This window comes from Antennarius striatus, chromosome 5, assembly GCF_040054535.1.
Source record: "Antennarius striatus isolate MH-2024 chromosome 5, ASM4005453v1, whole genome shotgun sequence".
Taxonomy (NCBI): Eukaryota; Metazoa; Chordata; class Actinopteri; order Lophiiformes; family Antennariidae; genus Antennarius; species Antennarius striatus.
In genome coordinates, this window is record NC_090780.1 from 6065107 (window position 1) to 6086891 (window position 21785).

The following is a 21785-nucleotide window of genomic DNA, read 5'->3' on the forward strand; positions in this document are numbered from 1 at the left end:
AGTTCTTCAATATGTATTTAACTTCACTTAAATTCAATGTCAACAAAATTACATCAGACATTTTACAGAATACATCATTTAATAAATTCAGTTGTGTGTCCAACTCTGACAGTTTTTAGGGCCTAAACAATGACTAGTGCAAATGTTAAATCATAACAAGAAGTATATATTCATAAGTCGCATTTTTGTTATAAATGATCTATATGAATCAGCAATGAACAAATCCCCTTTATTAGGAAGTATTAGAAAATAGAACTGTTTCACTATAGCAGATCAAAGCAACTCTTAAGAAGGTGATAATACTTTTCTTCCTGCTCCGTACTAGATAGAGGAGAAGATGTGACAAATAGGAAACAGAAAACTTCTAGGTACTACATGAATGTGTCTTCAAAACCAGGTGGAGGCATGTGGTCTGGATCCAACCTATAAAACACAAACGAGACAGTAATATTTTCTGTTTACAACTTTCTATTTTTATTTTACTTTCAGAATAATTATTCCATGGCACTCCAAAACAGACTAAAAACTGATGATATTTAATACACTGTACCTTTTTTTTTTTTCTGAGTATTCCCGTTTTATAAAATATAATATGGGGATGTCACATTGTCAAACTGTCTGAGCTGTATGTCAACATTGTCACCAAATCAAACCTGTGTTACAGCAGCACAAAACAAACTACAATTTTCCACAGATGCCAACTTGAAGTCATTTGACAAAGGAAAACAGATACCTACTATTTACCTCAAATAACATTTGAATTTCGCACAGCACAAAAAAATAAAATAAGGGCATCCTCATGTAACCCATGCAACTTTCTCTGTCCGTGTTGTGTTCTGGATTTATAATGCCACATAAAGAAGAGCTGGGTGTTTGGTCTTTTAATTACTATGGCGCACAACAAAAAAATCTCTTATGCTAAAATGCTGACAAAAAAATATCCAAATCACAATCCTTCTGAGTCAATAATGCATGTGAGTACAGAGTAAGAGTTATTCCATACTAATACTAGCAAATTCTCAAATAGATCCAAGATTGCTTGAGTGTAATGCATGCTTGTTACGTGATTAGTAAATCAGTGCTCAACTGTTAAGTGTCTGATTCTTTGCTCTACTCACCAATGACCTTGGACCAATCTGGTGCTTTAATGAAATTCAGAACTCTCAAAGGCATTATTCACCATACAGTAAAAATGCACTGGTTAATTTGTTGGTTTGTAATATAAGCTTCAAACACTGGACAGGATTTAAGAATGTTTAGAAACACTCTTGCCATCTTGTTCATGCTTCTGAAAAAATCTGGCATTTTGGCCATGTCTAGGTGTGCGAAAGGTTTCAACCAGTAGGGTTACATTACAGAGTTATTTATGTCATAATAATATTTCTTTAGTCCTATGAAAATATAAGGCATTTGTAAGTAACAATTCATTTTCACTAAAACATTACTACTATAAAGACTTTGCAGATACCCTGGCTTAAATTACTGATTGTCAAGTTCTGGCAAGTTCCTAAATGAAAGAATGTTCCAACCCACATCTGTAGGTGGTCTTAAATTGCCACAGGTTGACTTGTTAGATGGCATATTTAAAGAATTGAATATGGTGCGCTGTCACTGCACAGCAATGCGGTTCCAGGTTGCCGTCCCGCTCTGTGCGGAGTTTGCATGTTCTCTATATGCAATTTCCTCTGGGATTAATAAAGTATCTATCTATCTATCTATCTATCTATCTATCTATCTATCTATCTATCTATCTATCTATCTATCTATCTATCTATCTATCTATCTATCTATCTATCTATCTATCTATCTATCTATCTATCTATCTATCTATCTATCTATCTATCTATCTATCTATCTCTGTGTCTGCGTGGTTTCTCTCGGGGTTCTACCTTCAAAAACATGTGCTTAGGTTAATTGGCCGGCTTCAAAGTGTCTGTAGGTGTAAGTAAGTGTGTGTCTGCGTGGTTGTCTGCTTCTCTGTGTGGCTCAGCGGTGCACTGCCGTTGCTCCTTGCCTCACGCCCCCCGCCTCACACCCCAAGACAGCTGACATAGGCTCCAGCTCCCCGCAACCCTCGCAAGCAGATTAAGCGGTTAGAGAAAATGAATGAATCAATCTATCATCGGAGGCGTCATTGGCTCAGCGGTAGAGCAGATGTCTTGAAGACGGATCGCCCGGCCATCGGTGGATCGATTCCCGCTCCCGCCATGACATCCCTTAGAGTGTGAGCTGACAGTGGGAGGTGTCAGCTCACCTCCCAGCCACTGCCGAGGTGCCCTTGAGCGAGGTGCCCTTGAGCAAGGCGCCGTCCCCACCACAAGCTGCTCATTTGGGGCGCGCCCTCCGAGAGCGACCCGTCACTCTTCCTCCCCTGGACTAACTGCATGATTACAGGCCCCTAGTGTGTTTCAGGGGCCTTGTTCACAACACTGTGTGTGATGTGCTAAAAACTAACACAAATGCATGTACTGAGAGTGTAAAGAGAATTTCCCCTCTGGGGATCAATAAAGTTTGAATTATTATTATTATTATCATATATGACAGAGATTTTTACATCCTACTTCAAAAGTGGTGATGTATTGCGATTGTCAGTGTTTGTCCGTTCATTCATTTGTCCACCAACTATCTTGGCATCCGTTGCAAAAGGAAAGACACAACAAAAAGTGCATTACTGATGACTGATGACCTTGAGAAAAGTAGGTCATGGTCAAATTTCAACTTTTGTACACTCAGGAACTGATAAGATAGAAAGACGAGGGAGAAGGCCAGTGTGAGTAAATAGATCAAAGCTAGTGCTTTGATCAATGACAGTAGGTCAGAGAACTTGCTTCGATCTTTGACCTATGCGAGTAGGTTAGAGTAAATTTTTGAACTTAGGGGTTTAGTGAGATATTGCAGTCTGTTATATGTGGTTTTTTTCACCTTCCACTTTGTCCAGGTGGTCCAAATGGGTCAAAACGAGCTAGTGGGGGAACAGCTCCAGGAGGAAGAATATCTGGTAGGCCGCTTGATGGATCGAAACCAGAGCGAGGATGGGCTGTTCTCAAAGGGTCAACAATCATCGTACCACCACCATGCTGCCTGAGGTGGATGCGAAACAGAAAAGCATGAAGGAGAAAAAAGAAGATACATGAGAAGAAAAATCTTATTCACTCACTTTTCCTGTTCTCATAAGGTAATAAGCATTTTATTATGTAACATGACACTAAGCTCAAAAAAACATTTGATAATGGGAGTTTGTGTTTGTGAACGTTTACATAAAGTATAACAATAAGTTTTGTGTTCCTGACAACCACCTAATCCTAACTGCACATGTGAATACACTCCATAATTTTTTCTTTTACTCTCCACCGATTTTTTAGGTAGTGTGACAGAAACACCGATTGTAATAAGATGAAAACTCATGTTACATATTATGCTGTTTTATCAATGAAAAGGCCGCTCAGAAGCTGACAGGCTCTTTCCTTTGACATCTCATAAAAATTCAAGCAGAACTTCCTATCCACATCACACTACTTATTAAAATGCAGAATTTTACAAAATTTGACTTTAAACATAAAATATTGGATCCTGACTCACTTTCTTTGACTGAATCCTGTCACACACCCTGAACAGCTTTCAACACCTCAACACCCATGAGACACACCATTACATCATCCATGTTACACCCCCTGAATTGTTCTCCATTCATGCCAGGGTTCAATTAACTCCCAAATCACAAAATAAATACAATGAAAACACAATCACGTGCCTTATGAAATTGTAACATGACAAGCTGAAAAGGCATTTGGAATAAATTTAGAGTAACCCCAGACACTTGAATGCTGAAGCCTTTGTGGAGGATAATAAATAAGCTTGCTAAGCCTAAGCAACCTAACATAGGCCTACTGTGTAAATTACTTGAACTGATATTTCAATTGTGATATTTGTGGTTAACACCTTCAACATAGTCTACATAGTCAACATATGGACATAGTCTTGATTAGCCATTATATCTGATTGCATCCCAGATTAGCACTAACTCAAGAAAGACCTAGAGTACATATTATATTAGTATTTGTTTGATAATAATAATGTGCATAAAAATCAGGAACTAGATTAAGGAAGGAAACAGACTCACCCAAATGGATCCAAATCTGCCCCTCCAGCCCAAAATGGAGGAATGATGGATTCAGGCCTGAAAAAAAAACAGCATAGCATGTAAAAATTAATTAAACTGTTTATGAAGCAAATACTTCACGTTTCTCAATGTGAATATCTACTACTTTTCTGTATCAGTGATACTGCACTCAGTTTAAAAACAGGTGGATATTGAATTTGCATGCAAGATTGTCTGGTCTGTTGGAGCATTTTAAACCATGAGGTGTCCTCAGCACTGGACACCTAGGTCTTTCTTTGCATACATTATGTACATTGAAATGAGGATTATAATGTGCATATTTGTGTCTACTATGTGAAAATATACAGTACATTACTCTGTAATTGAATGAACACACCGTACAATTTAATTTATTTTCTTCTGTTACTCACTGGCGTCAATTCAAAAAGGTAAGCAGAAAAGAGAAATATTGAAATTTGTTATTGGTAACTCCAAATTAAAATCTGAAACAGTTAAGTTAAATTTTATGTTTGAATTAAGACAATTAATTGTTCTTTGATAATGTTCTTTGACGATGCAAGAGGAAAAAGTGAGTAAGTGTCCTAGTGTGAAGGTTAAGAGGTGTGTCTGCATATAAGGACATGAGATCCCCAGAAATCATTAAAAGGTCCAGGACCATTCATAAAGAGGTTCTTTCGGTGTAAAAATACTAAATAAAAGAAGCATTGAATAAATAGGGATCTGGGACATAGTCATAGACTGAGACAAAATAAGAGTAAAGAGAAAGTAAGAGTAAAAAGAAATTATGGTAAAATTAAACAAGGACACATGGAAAGACAGCTGTCATTTCTCACATTCTAGTGACGATGGTTTCTGTACTGAGAAAAAATAATTATTTAGTTGAAGCCTCTAAATAATTGGAATTTCCAGTGCAGTTCTGTGCGTACTGTGGGTGTGAATACATTTTGAAGCTTTGGGTTTTTGGAGACTGTTAATCGATACTATAAAGTGCGGTGAGGTTCATGGCTGGTGAGGCACTGACTTCATCATAATCAGATGAAGATGTTTACAAACACATAAACCTACGGTGTAGCTTATTCACCATTTAATAAGCAACAGTGAGTGGGTTATTTTTAAATTCTCATAGCAAAATTATTTACACATACAAACTAACACACAAATAAGCACATTTGATTAAAAAACTTGTTACCTACATGCTTTTTTACATGTTTATTAATAAATGAAGTCCATGCGCAGCTCCTTCTGAACAAAAGCATCAAAAACATTTTGAGTTGAGATATGTAATCCTCCATTATTATAGTAAGGCAAGGCGAGCAGGAAAAAAATGCATGGGTGCAATTGACGCGCTGACTATAGATAGTAGTTTACTCTCACTTCTACGACCGAGGAAGAGGAACCCTCGGCCGAATCCCTGGGATCACCAGCGCCCCCTTCCTCGAGGCAAGAGAACTGCGTGCCTCACTTTGTGCCTTTTCCCAGCGGTTTAAGTCTCTCACAGTGAAACATGTCTGATAAAATAATTCAAGAGAGTAAAAATGTAAAAACCAGCACTTCGGGTTTGGTCACATCAAGTTTGGAAAGCATGGAGTCAGCAAGTCAAAAAGACAGAAAAGAGTAAAAAATGTATGGAGAGTTTGGTAAAAAAGGGAACTAGGAATATTGGGAGTTTTATGTTCACCCACTCCATCACAGAGTGAGTTAGGACTGGTGCTTTGACCTACTGTCACTGATCAAAGCACCAGCTTTGATCTATGATATTACACTGGCCTTTGCCCTTGTCTTTCTGTCTTATCTAGTTCCTGAGTGTCCAAAAGTTGAAATTTGACCTTGACCTAATTTTCTCAATGTCAAGGTCATCATCTCATTTTCATCCCCTTTGTCGCCCGAGTAATGTGCTTTTTGTTTAACCTTTCTATCTGCAATGGTTGCGAAGACATTTGGTGGACATATGAACGGACGGACGGACAAATGGAAGAACGAACACTGACAATTACATCACCGCTTTGAAGCAGGATGTAAAAATTTAACTGAAATTAAAACTAAAAATACATTACTGCTCTGTGATGCTCAGATGGCTCATTTGATGGTGTCTCATCTTTCATACAAGTTCATCAATGTCAGGCTCTGGACTGAGGAAATCCTCAGTACTGAGTGAAGGTGTTTATCAGCCAGACGGTGTGATGTTTTGTTCAGCCTCATCAGAGAGAATAATTGTTCAGAGAGGTCTGCACTGCAATATAAAGAGCATTGTTCTCGTTTGGGGCGGCACGGTGGTGCATTGGTTAGCGCTGTTGCCTCACAACACGGTGGGTCTGGGTTCGAGTGCGGAGTTTGCATGCTCTCCCCGTGTCTGCGTGGGTTCTCTCTGGGTTCTCCGGCTTCCTCCCACCTCCAAAAGCATGCGCTTCAGGTTGATTGGCCGGTCCCAGATTGCCCGTAGGAAAGAGTGTGTGTGTGCGTGTTTGTATGTCCCTGTGTGTTGCTCCGTGGTGCATTGGCGTCGTGCCCAGAGTGTCCCCCGCCTCACGCCTTATGCCAGCTGGGATAGGCTCGATCTCCCCGTGATCGGCGGATACAGCGGCAGTACATGACAATGAATGAATGAATGGTTTGCTTGCGTCTTTGACCCACATTTTTTGCCAGGAACGCACGATCATCAGACAACGTGTGGTGATCGTGTGATGATCTAAAGATCGCTGCCACATTTTTCCGTGATATTCAACAAAAATATTTACAGTTTATCCATTTCTCCACTTAAATTTCGAACCCGGAAATCGCCGTTATGTTTTGATCTCGAGTTTCTCGTCACGAGACCCATCTGCTTGACTCAGCCTTATTAAAATCAACCAGGGGCAGCACAGTGGTGCAGCGGGTAGGGCTGTCGTCGCACAGCAAGGCAGTTCTGGGTGTGCCTGGGGTGTGCTCGTTTGTAAATCTGTGATTTGTTTGTTTCTTGTTTTCCGACGAGTAATTTGTTAATGGGTGCTTTGTGCCAGCAAGAGCGCACGTGCGTAAAATTGTTTGGCACACTTGTTTCCTTTTGTTTCCTTGTTTACATTGTTAAAATACTTCTTTGCGCATATACGTGGTGATTTTGGGAGGAGGGTACTGATTATTTTGGCTCTTGATTGGGTTAGTTGATTAGGACACCCAATCAGAGATTGGTTAGGTGGTCTTTATTTTTACAGGCATATAACCACCATTTTGCATATTAAAGGGACAGAATATCTCATGGATGATGCTTTGTCCCGTGCACCTATGCCTTGACCTCTGACCCTTTGAGTCCTTGTTAATTGTGTTTGATACCTTGTGTGCTGTATTGTTGCTGCCTGTTTCTGGGCCTAGGTGCTCAGGTGCTTCACTGGAAGGCTGGCTTCCAGTGACTCGCTCTCTCTCGCTCTGCACCTTTCATCTGAGCTCCATGCATTGTTGATTTAACAAATGTAAATAAACTTTGATTACTGTGATAAATCACCCCCCTCTTGTTCTTTTTGTCATGGCAGCTTGTGGGGGCGATGCCTTGCTCAGGAGCACCTTGGCGGTGCTTGGGAGGTGAGCTGGCGCCTCCCACTGCCAGCTCACACTTGAAATCTTTCAGCCCACCCAGGTCTTGAGCCATCCAAGACTTACTTGGCGGAGTTACTGCAGCCCCCAATGTTATAGTTTGAATGTCATAGTTTGCCTTTTCCCATTAGTACCAAACACCCAATGAAGCAGTGACACTATTGTAGCTTAGCACCTCAATCTCAAATGACACTTGAGATGGTACCTTCTTATGATGGAAATGACAAATGTGTCATCTTGTGAAGCTGAACAAGGGTGATTAATGTATATTGCTGTTTTTGTTTGTTTTTCCTTGGAATTTGTTTTCTGCTTTTGGTTTTAGCTTTGGTATTTTAACTGAATGACTGACAACTTCCTCTCATTTCTTACCAGTTTATTCCATGGTGAGGATGTATATTAGAAGTGTAGGGATGGTTGCTGTGTTCTCCTGTCTGTTTCTGCTCCTCTACCTCCCTTTGAGTTTTCAACTCTGTCTTCTGTGGTGCCAGTGTGTCCACGGAGGACAGCAGCTGAGTTGCCACCTTCTCTGACAAAATTTCTGCATCCTTGAACACCCTGCAAAAAAAGATTTTTACCTCATTAACATAAGAAAAAGCCTGCTTATACTTTTGTACAGTGTTATCTATTGGTCTGACCTGGAAGTGCCCTGTTTTTTCTGGTTGATGGTAATGAGATATTCTATCAATCTCATAACTCTAAGCAATATTTAATAGGACATGTCATCCAGTTATTTGATGAATCTACAGTAGTTAGATACATATACTTTATTAATCCCACAGGACAATGTATAGTTATTGTATAGTTATAAGTACAATATTTTTTGAAAATATATGATGGAGAAGATGGAAACAACGGCTGAAGCTCAGTTGAATTTAAATCTGAAAAATAGAAAAGTACATTTATTTATTTTTAAAAATTAATTAAATGCACACACATTTATCATGGTCAACATACAAGTAAAAAAAAGATTTGATGAAAAAAGATTTTCAGATCTCAATATTTCCATGTTAAGAGCTACAACAGTGTGACAAATTCACTGACATTGGATTTGTATTGCATGTGTAATGCATACTGTATTTTATTCCTGTTAACTTTAACATAAATTACAGCAGTAAATAGTCCATTATGAATGAAAAAAAGAATTATATACAAACCTTTCAAATGTGTGTAAATGGTCAGCATCCACATGGTCATTTATGTCCACTGTCAATTGTGACACTTGTTGTGTGCTGGTGTTCTTCAAAAACATGCAGAATGTACGTATGGGGAAAAAAACAAACACAAAAACACATATATTGTAAATTCTCCAAAAGTAAAGGCTTTTAATGAAGGATCTCAATGAGACTGAATTGAGTCAAAACAACCCAACACAGGGGGAGAAATCAGCCAATCATTTATCTTGCACTCAAAGAGCAAACAATATGCCAACTCAATTTTTATATGAAACCTCGTCTATTATCTTCCCTTTAAGGAAACGTATTGGTCTAAATTGCAAGCTGGGAGGCTCCAGTTTCCAGTGACTCGCAACAGCAGATAAAGCGCTGAAGGAAAATGGATGATTTAGCTCTAGCGGCACGGTGGGGCAGTGGGTAGCGCTGTCGCCACTCTGTGCAAAGTTTGCATGTTCTCCCCGTGTCTGCTTGGGTTCTCTCCTGGTTCTCCAGCTTCCTCCCACCTCCAAAAGTATGTGCTTCAGGTTAATTGGCCAGTCCCAAATTGCCCATAGGTGCACTGGCGTCACACCCAGTGTCCCTTGCCTCACGCTCCAGTTGGCTGGGATAGGCTCAAGCACCCCGTCACAATGAAAGAAGTAGTTTAGACAATAAATAATGAATAATGTAGCTCCGCTGAATTCCTCTCTTTAGGAATAAAGATTCCCCCTGTACAATACCTTGGGAATAACCTGCTCTATCCAAACTATTTTCCTTAATTTCCAAAGGAATCAAAATATCTGGTATGCTCTTATACAGCCAGTAGGGCACTCCACCAGGTACTACGGCTGAAGATCCTCTTGCACATACTGTACGGGCATGCTATAGGCTGACAACATCCGTGTGTGCTGTGTTCCAAGACTCACGGAACGCATCACCCTTCCGTGTTTAAAGGGTGTGGGAAAAGGTAATACAGATATAAGGTGATTAAATATCATTATGGGGAGGGAGGGTTCATAAACGTTTGTTCATTCATTCATTTCCTCAACCCACTTCATCCCGCTTATGCAGATCGTTGGGAGCTGTAGCCTATCCCAGCTTGTCTTAGGACGTGAGGCAGGGAAACTCCGGGCGCGACGCCAGTGCAACAAATAATAAAATTGTTTGTTTGTTCGCTACATCACAGAATTTTGTTTTTCACGGATGGTCCTGGAACACATTAACCACAAGTAACGAGGGATTACTGTATATATGGTTTCGATAGCAAAAGTGACTAGGAGAAACTCTAAGGCATTGTTTACTGGACAACAACTGTTTTGCTGAAATGTTTTTGTTTAGTCTCACAGTTAAGGTATAGCAAATGTTTTCTCCAGCTGTTTTCACAAAATACAGTATATTCAAGATGTGATGTAGATTGAATGCAGAAATTGCTGAGTCATGGTAATACTGATGTACATTTGAAATCTATTGCACTACTATGTTGAGTACATGATTCTGCGTAATAGCACAATGTTGTGACTAGTTGGAATGTCGTCATGATCAGCTTTGTTTGAAAGGATAAAATGTTAAGTGTGTACATAAAAGTATTGAAGAAATCTGGCCACAATTCCAGAAGCAATGGCACCCAGTCTACCCACTCTTGGCAACTGTTTAATAAAGCCTAAAGAAATCAAGGCAAAAAAGGAGGGTATCTCAAATGCTGCTCTGACATGACCACAGCTGTCTGTCTGCAGTGTGCACTCAGCATCAGGGAATCCAAAAACAGTATTACATCCCACTTAAAAGCAATGACGACCTACCTACCTGACTTGAACTACCCTTCGTGGGATTTGACCTACCCTGAAAGGTCAAATCGATGTACATGTCGGGTACCCTTACCTACCCTTCGCGGGATGTTACAGTCTCTGACTGCCTTGTTATTGGAGTTAATGTGATTTTTACCTTTGTTTGACAATTGTACCTACCATCATGTTGAAGATCAAGTTAGAGTTGACAACTATCGCTTTAAGGAGCATTACTGTTTCTTTGTCTGTGGTTTTATATCGCAGACTGTACAATTCCTTGTTGTCGCTCCAGTCAGTAGGCAGGAGCTCTGACAACTTGTCACTGCTGAGGGCCTTCAAACGAGGAGGAAAGACACACAGAAGAAAGGCAAATTTTAAAAAAAGGTTATAAAAACAAAATAGTGTTTTGATATGGTCACAAGTAAAACCACACTATTAAAGCATAATTTTCAACATCAATATGGTTTTTCTGCTTTGAGATTAAAATACTTTGTTCCTATGAGAGTATCTGCAGATAATATTACAGCGAAATCACTATATGATCACATATTACAGTATGGTCCTTTAGAAGTCAATCTAAATTGACTTGGAGGGAAGAAAGGACAGAATTTCATAGAGTTTATTTTCTTGAACAGGACGGAAGAGAGGCCACTGAAAAAAAGACGTTTGCCTGAATAATCAACCTCCGTATTTGAAAAGAGGCGTTAATAAAAACTATAAGATATAGTTTGAAGGGAATTAAAATGAGTCTTACCTCATCTCCAGAACCAATACACCTAAATCCACTCTTTATAATGTTCCAGTGAACAAAACAAACAACGGCGTCATGCGGGCAGCTGATATTTTTAGCCACACATGTATACAACACCTCCAGGCCTGCCATATCTTTCTCCGAGGACCGCAAACACCGAGTTTCGTCTTAGTGTGAAAGCAAACCCAGAAGTGTTTATCGACAGCGCCGTCGCCACCGTTTACACGCAATATGACAATTTCCTGTCTGTGCCTTTCAAAATAAATTACGTGAAAAATTATTCGTTCTAGATTTGCAATTAACTCGACGTAATCTGTATTAATCTGTATATGTGACACACAACGCTAGTGTCAGTAACTTCAAACTGCTAATAGAAGTTCTATTTTGTTGTTTTCTTGTTCTATTTTGTGTTTCTCTATCCTGTGTAGATGACAGGATTCAAAGATTCAAAGGATTCAAGGCGTTTATAGTCATGTGCAAAAGTAAAGGAACAGGGTTTCCCTTACAATGAAAAACTTCTGGTGGCATAGAACTTCTGGTGTTCAATAGACTAACATGCAGTATATGAAACATTCATTCATTCATTCATTCATTTTCTTCTTAATTTTGTCTGTTTTTTTGTTTGATAAGTGTGAAAAGGTTAGATGTTTCTTTGTTCAGAAAACACACAGTACTATTGAAAATCTCTCTCACACCACACACAAACACACGGGGCACAACTATCTCCTACAGCATGTGTACAGGTTAGATGTCTTCCATCGGCGTTCCGTGAGATCCATCCTGAGGATGTCATGGAGAGACCACATCACCATCACTGTCTTTTGATCAGCATATTAAAAATGTGACAAAGATTGACTTCTGTCATTTACGCAATATCTCCAAAATTAGGTCCTCTCTATCTGTGGCTGATGCAGAGATTTTGATTCATGCCTTTGTGTCCTCTAGACTTGACTATTGTAATGTTCTACTATCGGGGTTGCCTCGGTCTGGTATAAGAAGCCTTCAGATGGTTCAAAATACAGCAGCAAGAATCTTAACTGAAACCAGGGAATTTGACCACATCACCTCAGTATTAGCTTCATTACGTTGGCTTCAGATTCATGTTAGATCGGATTTTAAAGTACCTTTAATGACACATGAAAGCATTAATTGGCTTTCTCCCGCCTACATGTCTGATCTGCTTAAACTATACACTCTGATGAGGGCTCTCCGCCCTCAGAATACAGAATACAGGTCTCTTGTGTGTTCCCAAAGTAAAAAAGAAATACCCTGGTTAGAGTGCCTTCTCTTATGACGCCTCTTTCCTCTGAAATAATCTCCATATCGATATTAGAAAGTCTGAATCCGTAGAAATCTTTAAATCTAGACTCAAAACGTATCTGTTCTCTCTAACTTATAACTAATATTTGGGGGTGGGGGGTGTCTCAACGTTTAGGTTCAGCCTAGTCCTGCTGATGAGCCGTGGATTGCTTTTCTTTTTGAGAGTGGTCCCTCTAGTACCACTCTCATCCTTGCTCACTCTACCTCTCTCTTTCCCTCTCCCTCTCTCTCCTGTTCCCTCTCAGGCCTTTGTGTTGTGGATCATCGGATCAACACCTCTGTCTGCTTCTTTGGCTGGTGGTATCAAAAGCTACACGATGGATCTGCATCACCATCAATCAATCAATAAATCAATCAAACTTTATAAAGCGCTTTTCATTCAAAGTGAGCAGCTCAAAGTGCTTTACATAAAAATACAAAAACAGTTTACACAGGAAAAAAAACCATCCACTCAGGGAGTCTGGTTCCATTTCAATTGGTTCAGCTATGGTCTGGGTTTTGGCAGGGGGTAATCATACACTTCAAATTTTCTTTCAAGAACAATGACTTAGGCATTTATTTGGTCTGTCCTCAGAGTGGTGACCTCTGTCTGCTTCATCGGCTAGTGGTGTCTCACTCTACTGGATGGATCAGTGTGCTTCTGTCATACAGTTATTAGATCCCACGAAGGAAATGTATTGTAATTGTCAGTGTTCGTGTGTTCGTCTGTCTGTTAATCCGTCAAATATCTTTGCAACCGTTGCAGATAGAAAGATGAAACAAAAAGCACAATACTTCGGTGGAAAAGGGGATGAAAATGAGATGATGAACTTGACCTTGAGAAAACTAGGTCAAGGTCAAATTTCAACTGTCAAGTGTTTTGCTTTCTTTTCGACAATCTTCCTTGGTTGGTGACTTCTTACTTACGATTTTCTAGCACACGAAAGATTTCAACTGCCGTCCCATATGTTGACAGGCGAAGGTCCCTCACTACTTTATCCTCTAGGCTGCCTAACAGCTGGATTTTCCTGACCTCCTTGGAGCCGGTTGGTTCTCCTTGCTTTTGTAGTGCTTCCCACTCTTTCCTCCAGAGGTAGAAGTTCCGCTTGTTACCATCGGACTGAGAGAGTGCCGTTGATTTCAGTTTGACAGTAGGCGTCTGGTTTGGCATCTCCTTAGAGTGCTCCTTGTTTTCCAGCTTCACCTGCAGTAGGTTAGCCTTATCTGAAATTAACTCTTGCAGAGAACTCCCCATACACCTGACTCGCTGCCGGAAGTCAGGCCGCTCTCCTTCTGGGACCCACCGAGTCCATTGGCGCAGGGTTTCTTTTGCCATCTTCACCAGCCCCTCGAGGTTGCTGAGCATGAGTTTGTATACTTCCAGCTTCAGGCTAGGTCCGCTTGTTGCCAACCGCTTGCACTCTTACTCAGCTGCCTCCACTGCAAGGGAGAGTTCAGGGCAGCCGAAGTTTTGCCATAGAACCTTCTGGACAGTATCCTCCATGTTGCTGTCCATAGGTGTTTATTACCACAGAGTGGAATTTCTTAGTTTTCTTTTGTCTTGTTAAAATGCTGTAAATAGTTTGTTTTGACATTTACCTTTGTTCGGAAGGAGTGGCGACATCTACTGGGAAAACTTTTATGTTGTACTGAGCAGCTGCACCAATTAGTAGTTTACCTGCCTAATTGATTTAAGGGTGTGGCAAGGTTTGCTCTGTTTGAAGCCATCTACACACCACATGCAGTAGACAGTGGCAGAAAAAGGGAAGCTGTGTGGTCAGATAAAACACTTCCTAACTCCTCCTAAATTTTGAGGCAGAAAGCGCACACGGTATGTTTGTCTTTTACTTTTACTTTGTATAATATTCATGTTTGTATCATAATGATAAGATGCTTGTGTTTGTAATACTTCGTTTCAGTTTTTCACGGTGTTTGCGGTATTACCGCAGAAATAAATACTGGACAAACATCAGTCGGAGCGTGGATTCTCTGTCTCAGAAAAAGAAACGTTGGGAGCAGTTACACTCCACTTCCTCAAGCTTCTGTTCGCAGTCCTCTGCTGTTTTCCTCGCATCTGCATTTAAGTCCTCTTTAGCAGTAGGCTCAAACTCCGCCTCCGCAGTCAAGGTTTCCACCTCCTCATTTGCCTCCAGTACCTTCTCGGCTTCAAGTTTGACCTAGCTGAAAGCTTCCACCAGTTCTTCTGCCGACATTTTCTTGCATGACTTCAACAGTAAGTTTGCCTGTCGGGTAAACCGCTGTTTGGCAGTTGTTCTCTCCCTATTGATCTGCTGTAGGGACTTTGACTCGGCCATATTGGGTTTTACTGAGAACTTTTGGGGCAGTGGACTTGGAGGCCGCTGGGAGCTGGACTTGGGAGGGGGCGTCGGGTGAACTAGGACGCAGGAATTTCAGTTGGGTTCGATTGGGGATTTTCCAACCGCTGGATGTGGTTTTTCACTGTCAAGTGTTTTGCTTTCTTTGCTAACCCCACACTTGAAGGGGTGTACCAACGCCGAACATCAAAAGGCTGGAATTCACTCAAAGATCAGGTCGTTGCTTCTTTTTCTTTTATGTTTCTTTACCTTTTTCTCCAATAGTCTTCAAAAGTAGTAGTAGGTGAAAAACCTTAAACGTCACACGATTATCATTATGAAAAACAGGTTCTAATAAATCAAAAAATTATCAGACCCATAATCAATAATTATAATAAATACAAATTAATATTGATCAATTATCAAACCCTTTCACATTAACCATTAACCAAGTGCATGAAAATATTTAATTTTTTCCCTTCAAGTTAAAACAGATGTAAGTAATTTCAATGTAAATTCATCAAAATAGATAAAATACATTTGTTTTTTCTTTTAACCCATGAAACCAATGAATTAAGCATTTTATCAAACCAACATATAAATTAATAGCTAATCAACACACAATTTCCCACCAGGTTTAGACACACATTTAAATGCCATATCCACTATAAAATCAAATTTAAAAAAAAATTTTTTATAGCAGCCTTAAACATTCCGTCTGCATATAGAGAAAAAATATGACCCGTTTATCCCATGCCCTCACTAGCAGTCAACATTTACACACAGCACCGGGCGCTACAAATAACTTCACCCACACTTCAGATACCTCGCATCCACACATAAAAACTAAAGTATTCTTACCGGCGGTCCGTTCAGCTCTTTGTTAGTACATTTTTCGCGCTCTGTGGCGTCTCTTCTCTCTGCTTGGTTTGACACAGGTGAGTAATCAACATGCTCACACCCCAGCTGATGAGCCGGGAGCGCTCATCGCTGCAATCATACACACCTACACGTAAACTATTTTAAATGCGCAAAATGAATGGCCGAACTCTCCCGAATTACACACCAACTTTATCCGGGACTACCTAGGTGAACACGGGTGCAGACGTGCTCTGCCGGGTACACTATAATGAAAATACAGTATTTACAGCTAAGGTTTGGTTGATCATGCGCGCTGCAATACCGCCATGGTTACGCGCAGGCGCATCAGCTGACGAAACAGCTGTTCGCCGCTACATCAATTTTTGTACACTCAGGAACAGGATAAGATAAGAAGACGAGAGAGAAGGCTGGAGTGGGTGTGGTGGCAGAAAGGACAGGACCAAGTACATAAGTATAAAATATTTATTAGTCAATTCAGGTTGAGAATTCAGGTTGAGAAGAAAATCCAACATTATCGTCGATGATAAAAGCAGCATTTTATATGGCTCAAACTCACTGAACGCAGAGCTCACAAACTCTCTCCCCAAATCTCCCTCACTGATTTATAAACTAAGATATTCTGCCAATACGTGGTTACTGAAAGACAATATTTTTCAATAATTTTTCAAATAGTCTTCCTGAGGTCTCTCATCCACTTTTTTCCTTGCTAAAAGGGTTTTGGGGGGAGTTGTTCCTTATTCGATGTGAGGGTCATACTGCTCGTAGTACACAAAGGTCAGAGGAATATGTCCATGTGCAGATTATAAAGCCCTTTGAGACATTTTCTGTGAATCTGGGCTATATAAGAATAAATAAACTTGAAACTTGAACCAGTACCTCTGAGAATGAAAATAACAACAGTCTGAAAGAGGCCGTAACATAAAAATATGATTAGAAAAAGATTTTTTAAAAATTCCTACAAGACACAAAAGGTTCGAGGGCGAAAGTAGAAAATTTCTTTCCTGACCTCAACATGTTTCTGGTTAGTGTGGCGTGAGCGGAGTATGGGGTGGTGAGGAATACCGGAATTGATGAGTCGACAACGCCACCTGGGGAATTGCACCCCAGGAAATCCTAAACTCAGATTGATCACACAGGTCCGTTATACCACTGGGGCGAGACTGTTTTCCATTAAAACAAACAAATTTTTATTAACAAAAGAATTAAAATAATACAATATGTGGCACACACCAGTTATGCCGTACTATAGGGTGAGCACTGGGGTCAAAAGGAAATAAGGGCTGGGGCTCCAGGCCTACCAAGCGGCAGGGACAACCAAAATCAAACGAATCACCCAGTGACACTGCACACACTCAAACCAAAAAAAGGGATCGTGAAGAACGCGCCACCACCAAGGATAAAACTGCCGTTGTCAGCCCGCAGCACCTAACAGAAAAGGAAAAACAATTAACACAACAGAACAGCACAAACTGGTGTGGACTAAATGATAATTCACATGATTTAAATATACAAACTAATTCAATAAACTAATGGTAAATAACAAAATGTAACTGAGAATGAATTAACCAAAATAAGAACAGAACCAAAATAAAGAACCAAATGAAGAACAACAAAAGGAAACTCCAAGAGCCAAATAATCCAAAATCAAATGTGCCATACTTCAACAAAATGGTTAAGAGGGCCAGTATGAAATAAAACCAGTATAAAAGGGCCAAGACTAAGCCATTATAAAAGGGCCAGGGCTAATGAGAAGAGCCAGGGTAGCAGCGTGGCCCAAGGAGTAGTGGTCCGTGGTGTCCTGTAATGGCCAGCGCGCCGCAAGCACAGCACACCCCAGGCAACGGGAGGATGTGCGTCTCAAACACACCTGGGGTACACAGCCTGGGATTTACACAGAGATGTTAATGAGCTGGTGCGTGGAAACACAGCAAACGAAGGCAGACAAAGCGCAAACTAACATACCAGAGCGGGCAGGTAGACAGACGCACTGAGCAGAGCTCCACACAGGTCAGCCCCTCTCCCTCGGCCCCCGACAGCCAGCCACACTGGAACAGGTGGAGATCGTGTCACCACAGTGCGCATTACGCACCCACAGGAGGGAAAGATGGCAGGGTGCTTACCTGGACGAGACGGTTGGGTACCTAAATGGCGACCACACGACAGGTTCACACCACCCAAATGGGAAGCCGTCTGAGGAAACTGAGCTGCCGATGCCACGCCAAACAATTTGCGGCCATGCTGAGCCACAAACACCACGGGAGCGCATGAGGAGCAGGAGAGAGCGGGCGCGACCGCACGCACCTGAATATAACGGTGTGCGTAGCACCGCCCCCCCCATCAGTGCGCCACAGCTGTGCGTAAAAGGCTGGCACAGTGCCAAACAGTGACAGGGAGGGAAATAGCCTCTGGCTACACCTACCCCCACATTTTGAATCGTCGGCCCGACGACGTGTGCAAGATGCTGGAGCTAACACCAAGGCCGGAAAATAGCTAGCTGGGTGTTGGACACTGGACTAGCGGCAACACCAACAGCACCATCACTGCGACCAGCAGACCGGGGGAGATTATGTACATTTGAATGGTGACCAGCAGTGCAGCGAGCAGTCCTGCGCAGGGCCTGCTGACTTGTACTTGGTTGATCATTTGGAGACGAAGGAGTTGGCAACCAGGGATTTTCAGGCACTGGAGAGATTGGCGGCGCGAGCGGGGCTGGCAAATGGGTCACGACAGAGGTGCCTGGGGGACATGAAGCGACAGCTACAGGTGGTGGACAAAAATAAAAGGGAAGATTGTGAAGGAAAGAGAGGTGTTTGTTTTTAAATGTTGTCTGGTTTAAAAAAAAATTGTTAGTTTGATAAATGTTAAAAGGGTAGATATGTTTCTTTGTTTAGGAAACGCACAGTACTATTGAAAATCCTCTTTACGTGAATCTCTTTTGGATTTTGTGCCAACAGGATTATCTTGTAATTTGGCTTTTATGAATAAACGTGATTTAAATAATCAAAATTTAAAAAAATCTCCCTCTCTCTCTCTGTCTAGTGTGTGTGTGTGTGTATTTATGTGTGTGAGAGTGGTTGCTGCTTAGGCATGGCGTGAATTAGATTGATCCCATTATGTAAGCCTTCATATTGGTGTAGCGCCCCATGTAGCCATGGGGTGGGTTGAGTTCGAATAATAATGAAATGACTGACCCAGACAACAGCTGTTAAATTTAAAGGAATCTCTTTACTGAAATTATATTTGTTTTTTTGTTTTAAAATTAAAAAGAAAACTCCCTTATGGAACGTAATAAAATAAAATATTAAATGACATGCAAAGATACGATGAAATGCCCAGTATATGACCCAAGGCTTTAACACCTTAAAGATTGAACACAATCTGTTTTATCTCAATCAAAGGAATGATATTACCAACCCATAAATTGTATAATGGCATTGAAATGGACTTGAAAAAATAACTTTACACCTTTAACACACTTTGTGGGCCCACACACACACACACACACACACACACACACACACACACACACACACACACACCCCACCCACGATGCAGGCCTGTGTGTCGCTCCGTGTGGTGATGACGCGGTCCTCAGCAGCATCCGACAGTTACCGAACAACTCACAGCTCCTCGTAGACGCTGCAGCATCAACTCCCCATACTGTGCTGTACTTGCGCCAAACGTGTCCAACGGCCACCGTGAAGGGAAACAGTCTCTCCGCGACAACCTCCTCCAAACTGACGTCTCGTAGATGCGAGGGTCGTCCGGCCAGTCCACCTCTCGCTCCGCTGATCCACGCTGACACACCGGGACCCTGTGTTTACTCCTCTCGCTGTTACCGTTTCCACAAAACAATGAGCTACTTGCCCACCGCAAAATTAACTTTTTTCTCAACGTTAGGAGTAGTAGTTCGTCCACTCTCTCTCTTTTTCCCACAATCCATCTCTCCTCTTTTTTTCTCCTTCCTCCTCCTCCTTTCTTTTCCCGCCATCTCCTCCGCCCCCCCAGCCAATGCCCGCAGGTGGCATGGAACGGAACACCTTCACAACCAACCCCCAGCATCCACTCATACCACACTCGACCACCCTCCGTAATCTCTGTTTAAATCAGTCTTTTTAATATTAAAATGACTACCTTAGGACCTTAAATACTACATTATTAAATTTACGGCTCCTTTAGATTAAACCTCTCGTTTTCCTCAACTGGGCTACACTGGAATAAATTAATTTAAATGCAAAAAGAAGAAATGATGGTGAGACAAAAAAATTGAGCAAGCAATTTATTGCAAACAACCATTAAAATGAAATAGGCTGTTCATAAACTGATCAAAATATTAAGACCACAGCCTTTAAAAGCCCAAATCTTCACAAAAATTTTGGATTCAGTGTAATTTTCTGTCAGGCATTCACACTGTTATGAACTGATGGGAAAGGCAAACATTTTTTCTCTCTTACAACATGTTTGGATTGTTTAGCTGCATCAACAAGGCCTCTTGCAGCGAACCATTGCTGCTGAAGTTGGATGAAGTAAGACAGTAAGACAGTTTTAAACTTCTTAAAAGATCCTGAGATTTATAAAGAAAAAATGTCAAGAGTTGGACCAAAAAAAATTTCGCCAGCTCTAGGCTGGGTGATCCAATAGGCTGTCTGTTGAGACACGGGATGAACCTCAACCCAAATTAAGCTGGTCACTGGAGCCAACTGCAGTCCACTAACAATTTGTCGGTTTCTGCGAGAGAAGGGTTTAAGAACAAAAAACATCTTCAAAGACCTTGTCTTACTGACATGACCAGGAGATCCACCTGAGATGTCGCCATCATGATCTGGTGGGCTTTTTCCTTCAGTATGGCAATGGAGCTTCAGGTTGTGCAGAGGCGTCAAACTGCAGTTGGCTATGTGGAGAAGTTGCTGGGGGCATTCCTCATGACTAAAGGCCATCGTCTGTGAGGTAATGACTGGGTTTTTCAATAGGACAACGCTGCAGTTCACAGCACACGACTGACAAATGACTTCTAGAGAAATAACATCACTCTTTTGAAAAATCCCTGATCTAAATCCAACTGAGAACACTGGGGTTGAATGGTGAGGAAAGTTTACAAAAATGAATGCCGGTTCCAGACCGTGGATGCCCTCGGTGAAGCCATCTTCACTACTTGGAGCAACATTTCCACTAGCTTCCTGGAAACACTAGCATCAAGCATGCCAAAAAACATTTTTGACATTTTAAGAAGAATGCCCCAGCTACGCATCACTGAGTGCATTATTGGAAATTTTATTTCTATTTTAGGGTGGTTTTGGGGTTTTTTTTAGATGTGGTCTTAAAGGACAGTAAACTTAATTTTAAGTGACATATGTTATTTATTTTATTTATTCAGTTTATTTTCTTCTTTCCAGACATGTTAGTACAACAGATTTTACTTTCATCAGTGTTGAGACATCAGCAAAAACATCCGAAAAGAAAAAAAGGGTTGATGGGTAGAAGCCATTGGCTTGTAAGGTTCCAGTCCCTTAAATCATCAACATCTCTCTCATGACAGCACATTGTCAACCAATTCATACATTGCATGTCACAATTCAATTTCGATTAATTTATTCTGGTATTGTTGTTTTAATCCGTCTATTTACTGCAATAGGCATGCATTGTTGCACACCTCTTTATCAATTCTTGAGAAGAGTCCAAATTTTGTTAATGTTAATTTTGTAATTCCTTTCAAGGGTTGTTTCTGGTCAGTAGTGTCCTTGTTTATTCAGAATTCCTTTCCTTTCCACTTTCGTAGCAGTCATAACATCTTGCATGTACTCAGTTACTGCACAAAGGTTACAGTGACATTTGTTTCACAGGATTGACAACATGAAGTTTAATTCTTCATAACAGTGCAGTTCTTTAACTATCATTCACGTCAGAATTATAACCTTCTAA

The 21785-nt window shown here is 40.9% G+C and overlaps 1 protein-coding gene across 1 annotated transcript; it reads right to left on the reverse strand.

The window, feature by feature from the left end:
- Positions 1-208: 208 nt before the first annotated feature.
- On the reverse strand, positions 209-11582 carry psmf1 (proteasome inhibitor subunit 1). The gene is made up of 7 exons (XM_068316290.1): positions 11374-11582; positions 10800-10952; positions 8839-8921; positions 8054-8239; positions 4121-4177; positions 2923-3081; positions 209-423 (listed from the first exon to the last, which is right to left on the reverse strand). Exons 1-7 carry the CDS (start codon positions 11500-11502, stop codon positions 372-374), a joined length of 819 nt encoding a protein of 272 aa, XP_068172391.1. The 5' UTR covers positions 11503-11582; the 3' UTR covers positions 209-371.
- Positions 11583-21785: the final 10203 nt, after the last annotated feature.

Bases quoted from the DNA above. Each gene is read 5' to 3' on its own strand.
- psmf1 (XM_068316290.1), bottom strand. From the start codon at position 11,502: ATGGCAGGCCTGGAGGTGTTGTATACATGTGTGGCTAAAAATATCAGC. The intron at 4,178-8,053 runs GTAAGAAATGAG...TTTTTTTTTCAG, and splicing joins CCTCACCATGGAATAAACTG to GCCTGAATCCATCATTCCTC. The intron at 3,082-4,120 runs GTGAGTCTGTTT...CATCCACCTCAG, and splicing joins GCAGATTTGGATCCATTTGG to GCAGCATGGTGGTGGTACGA.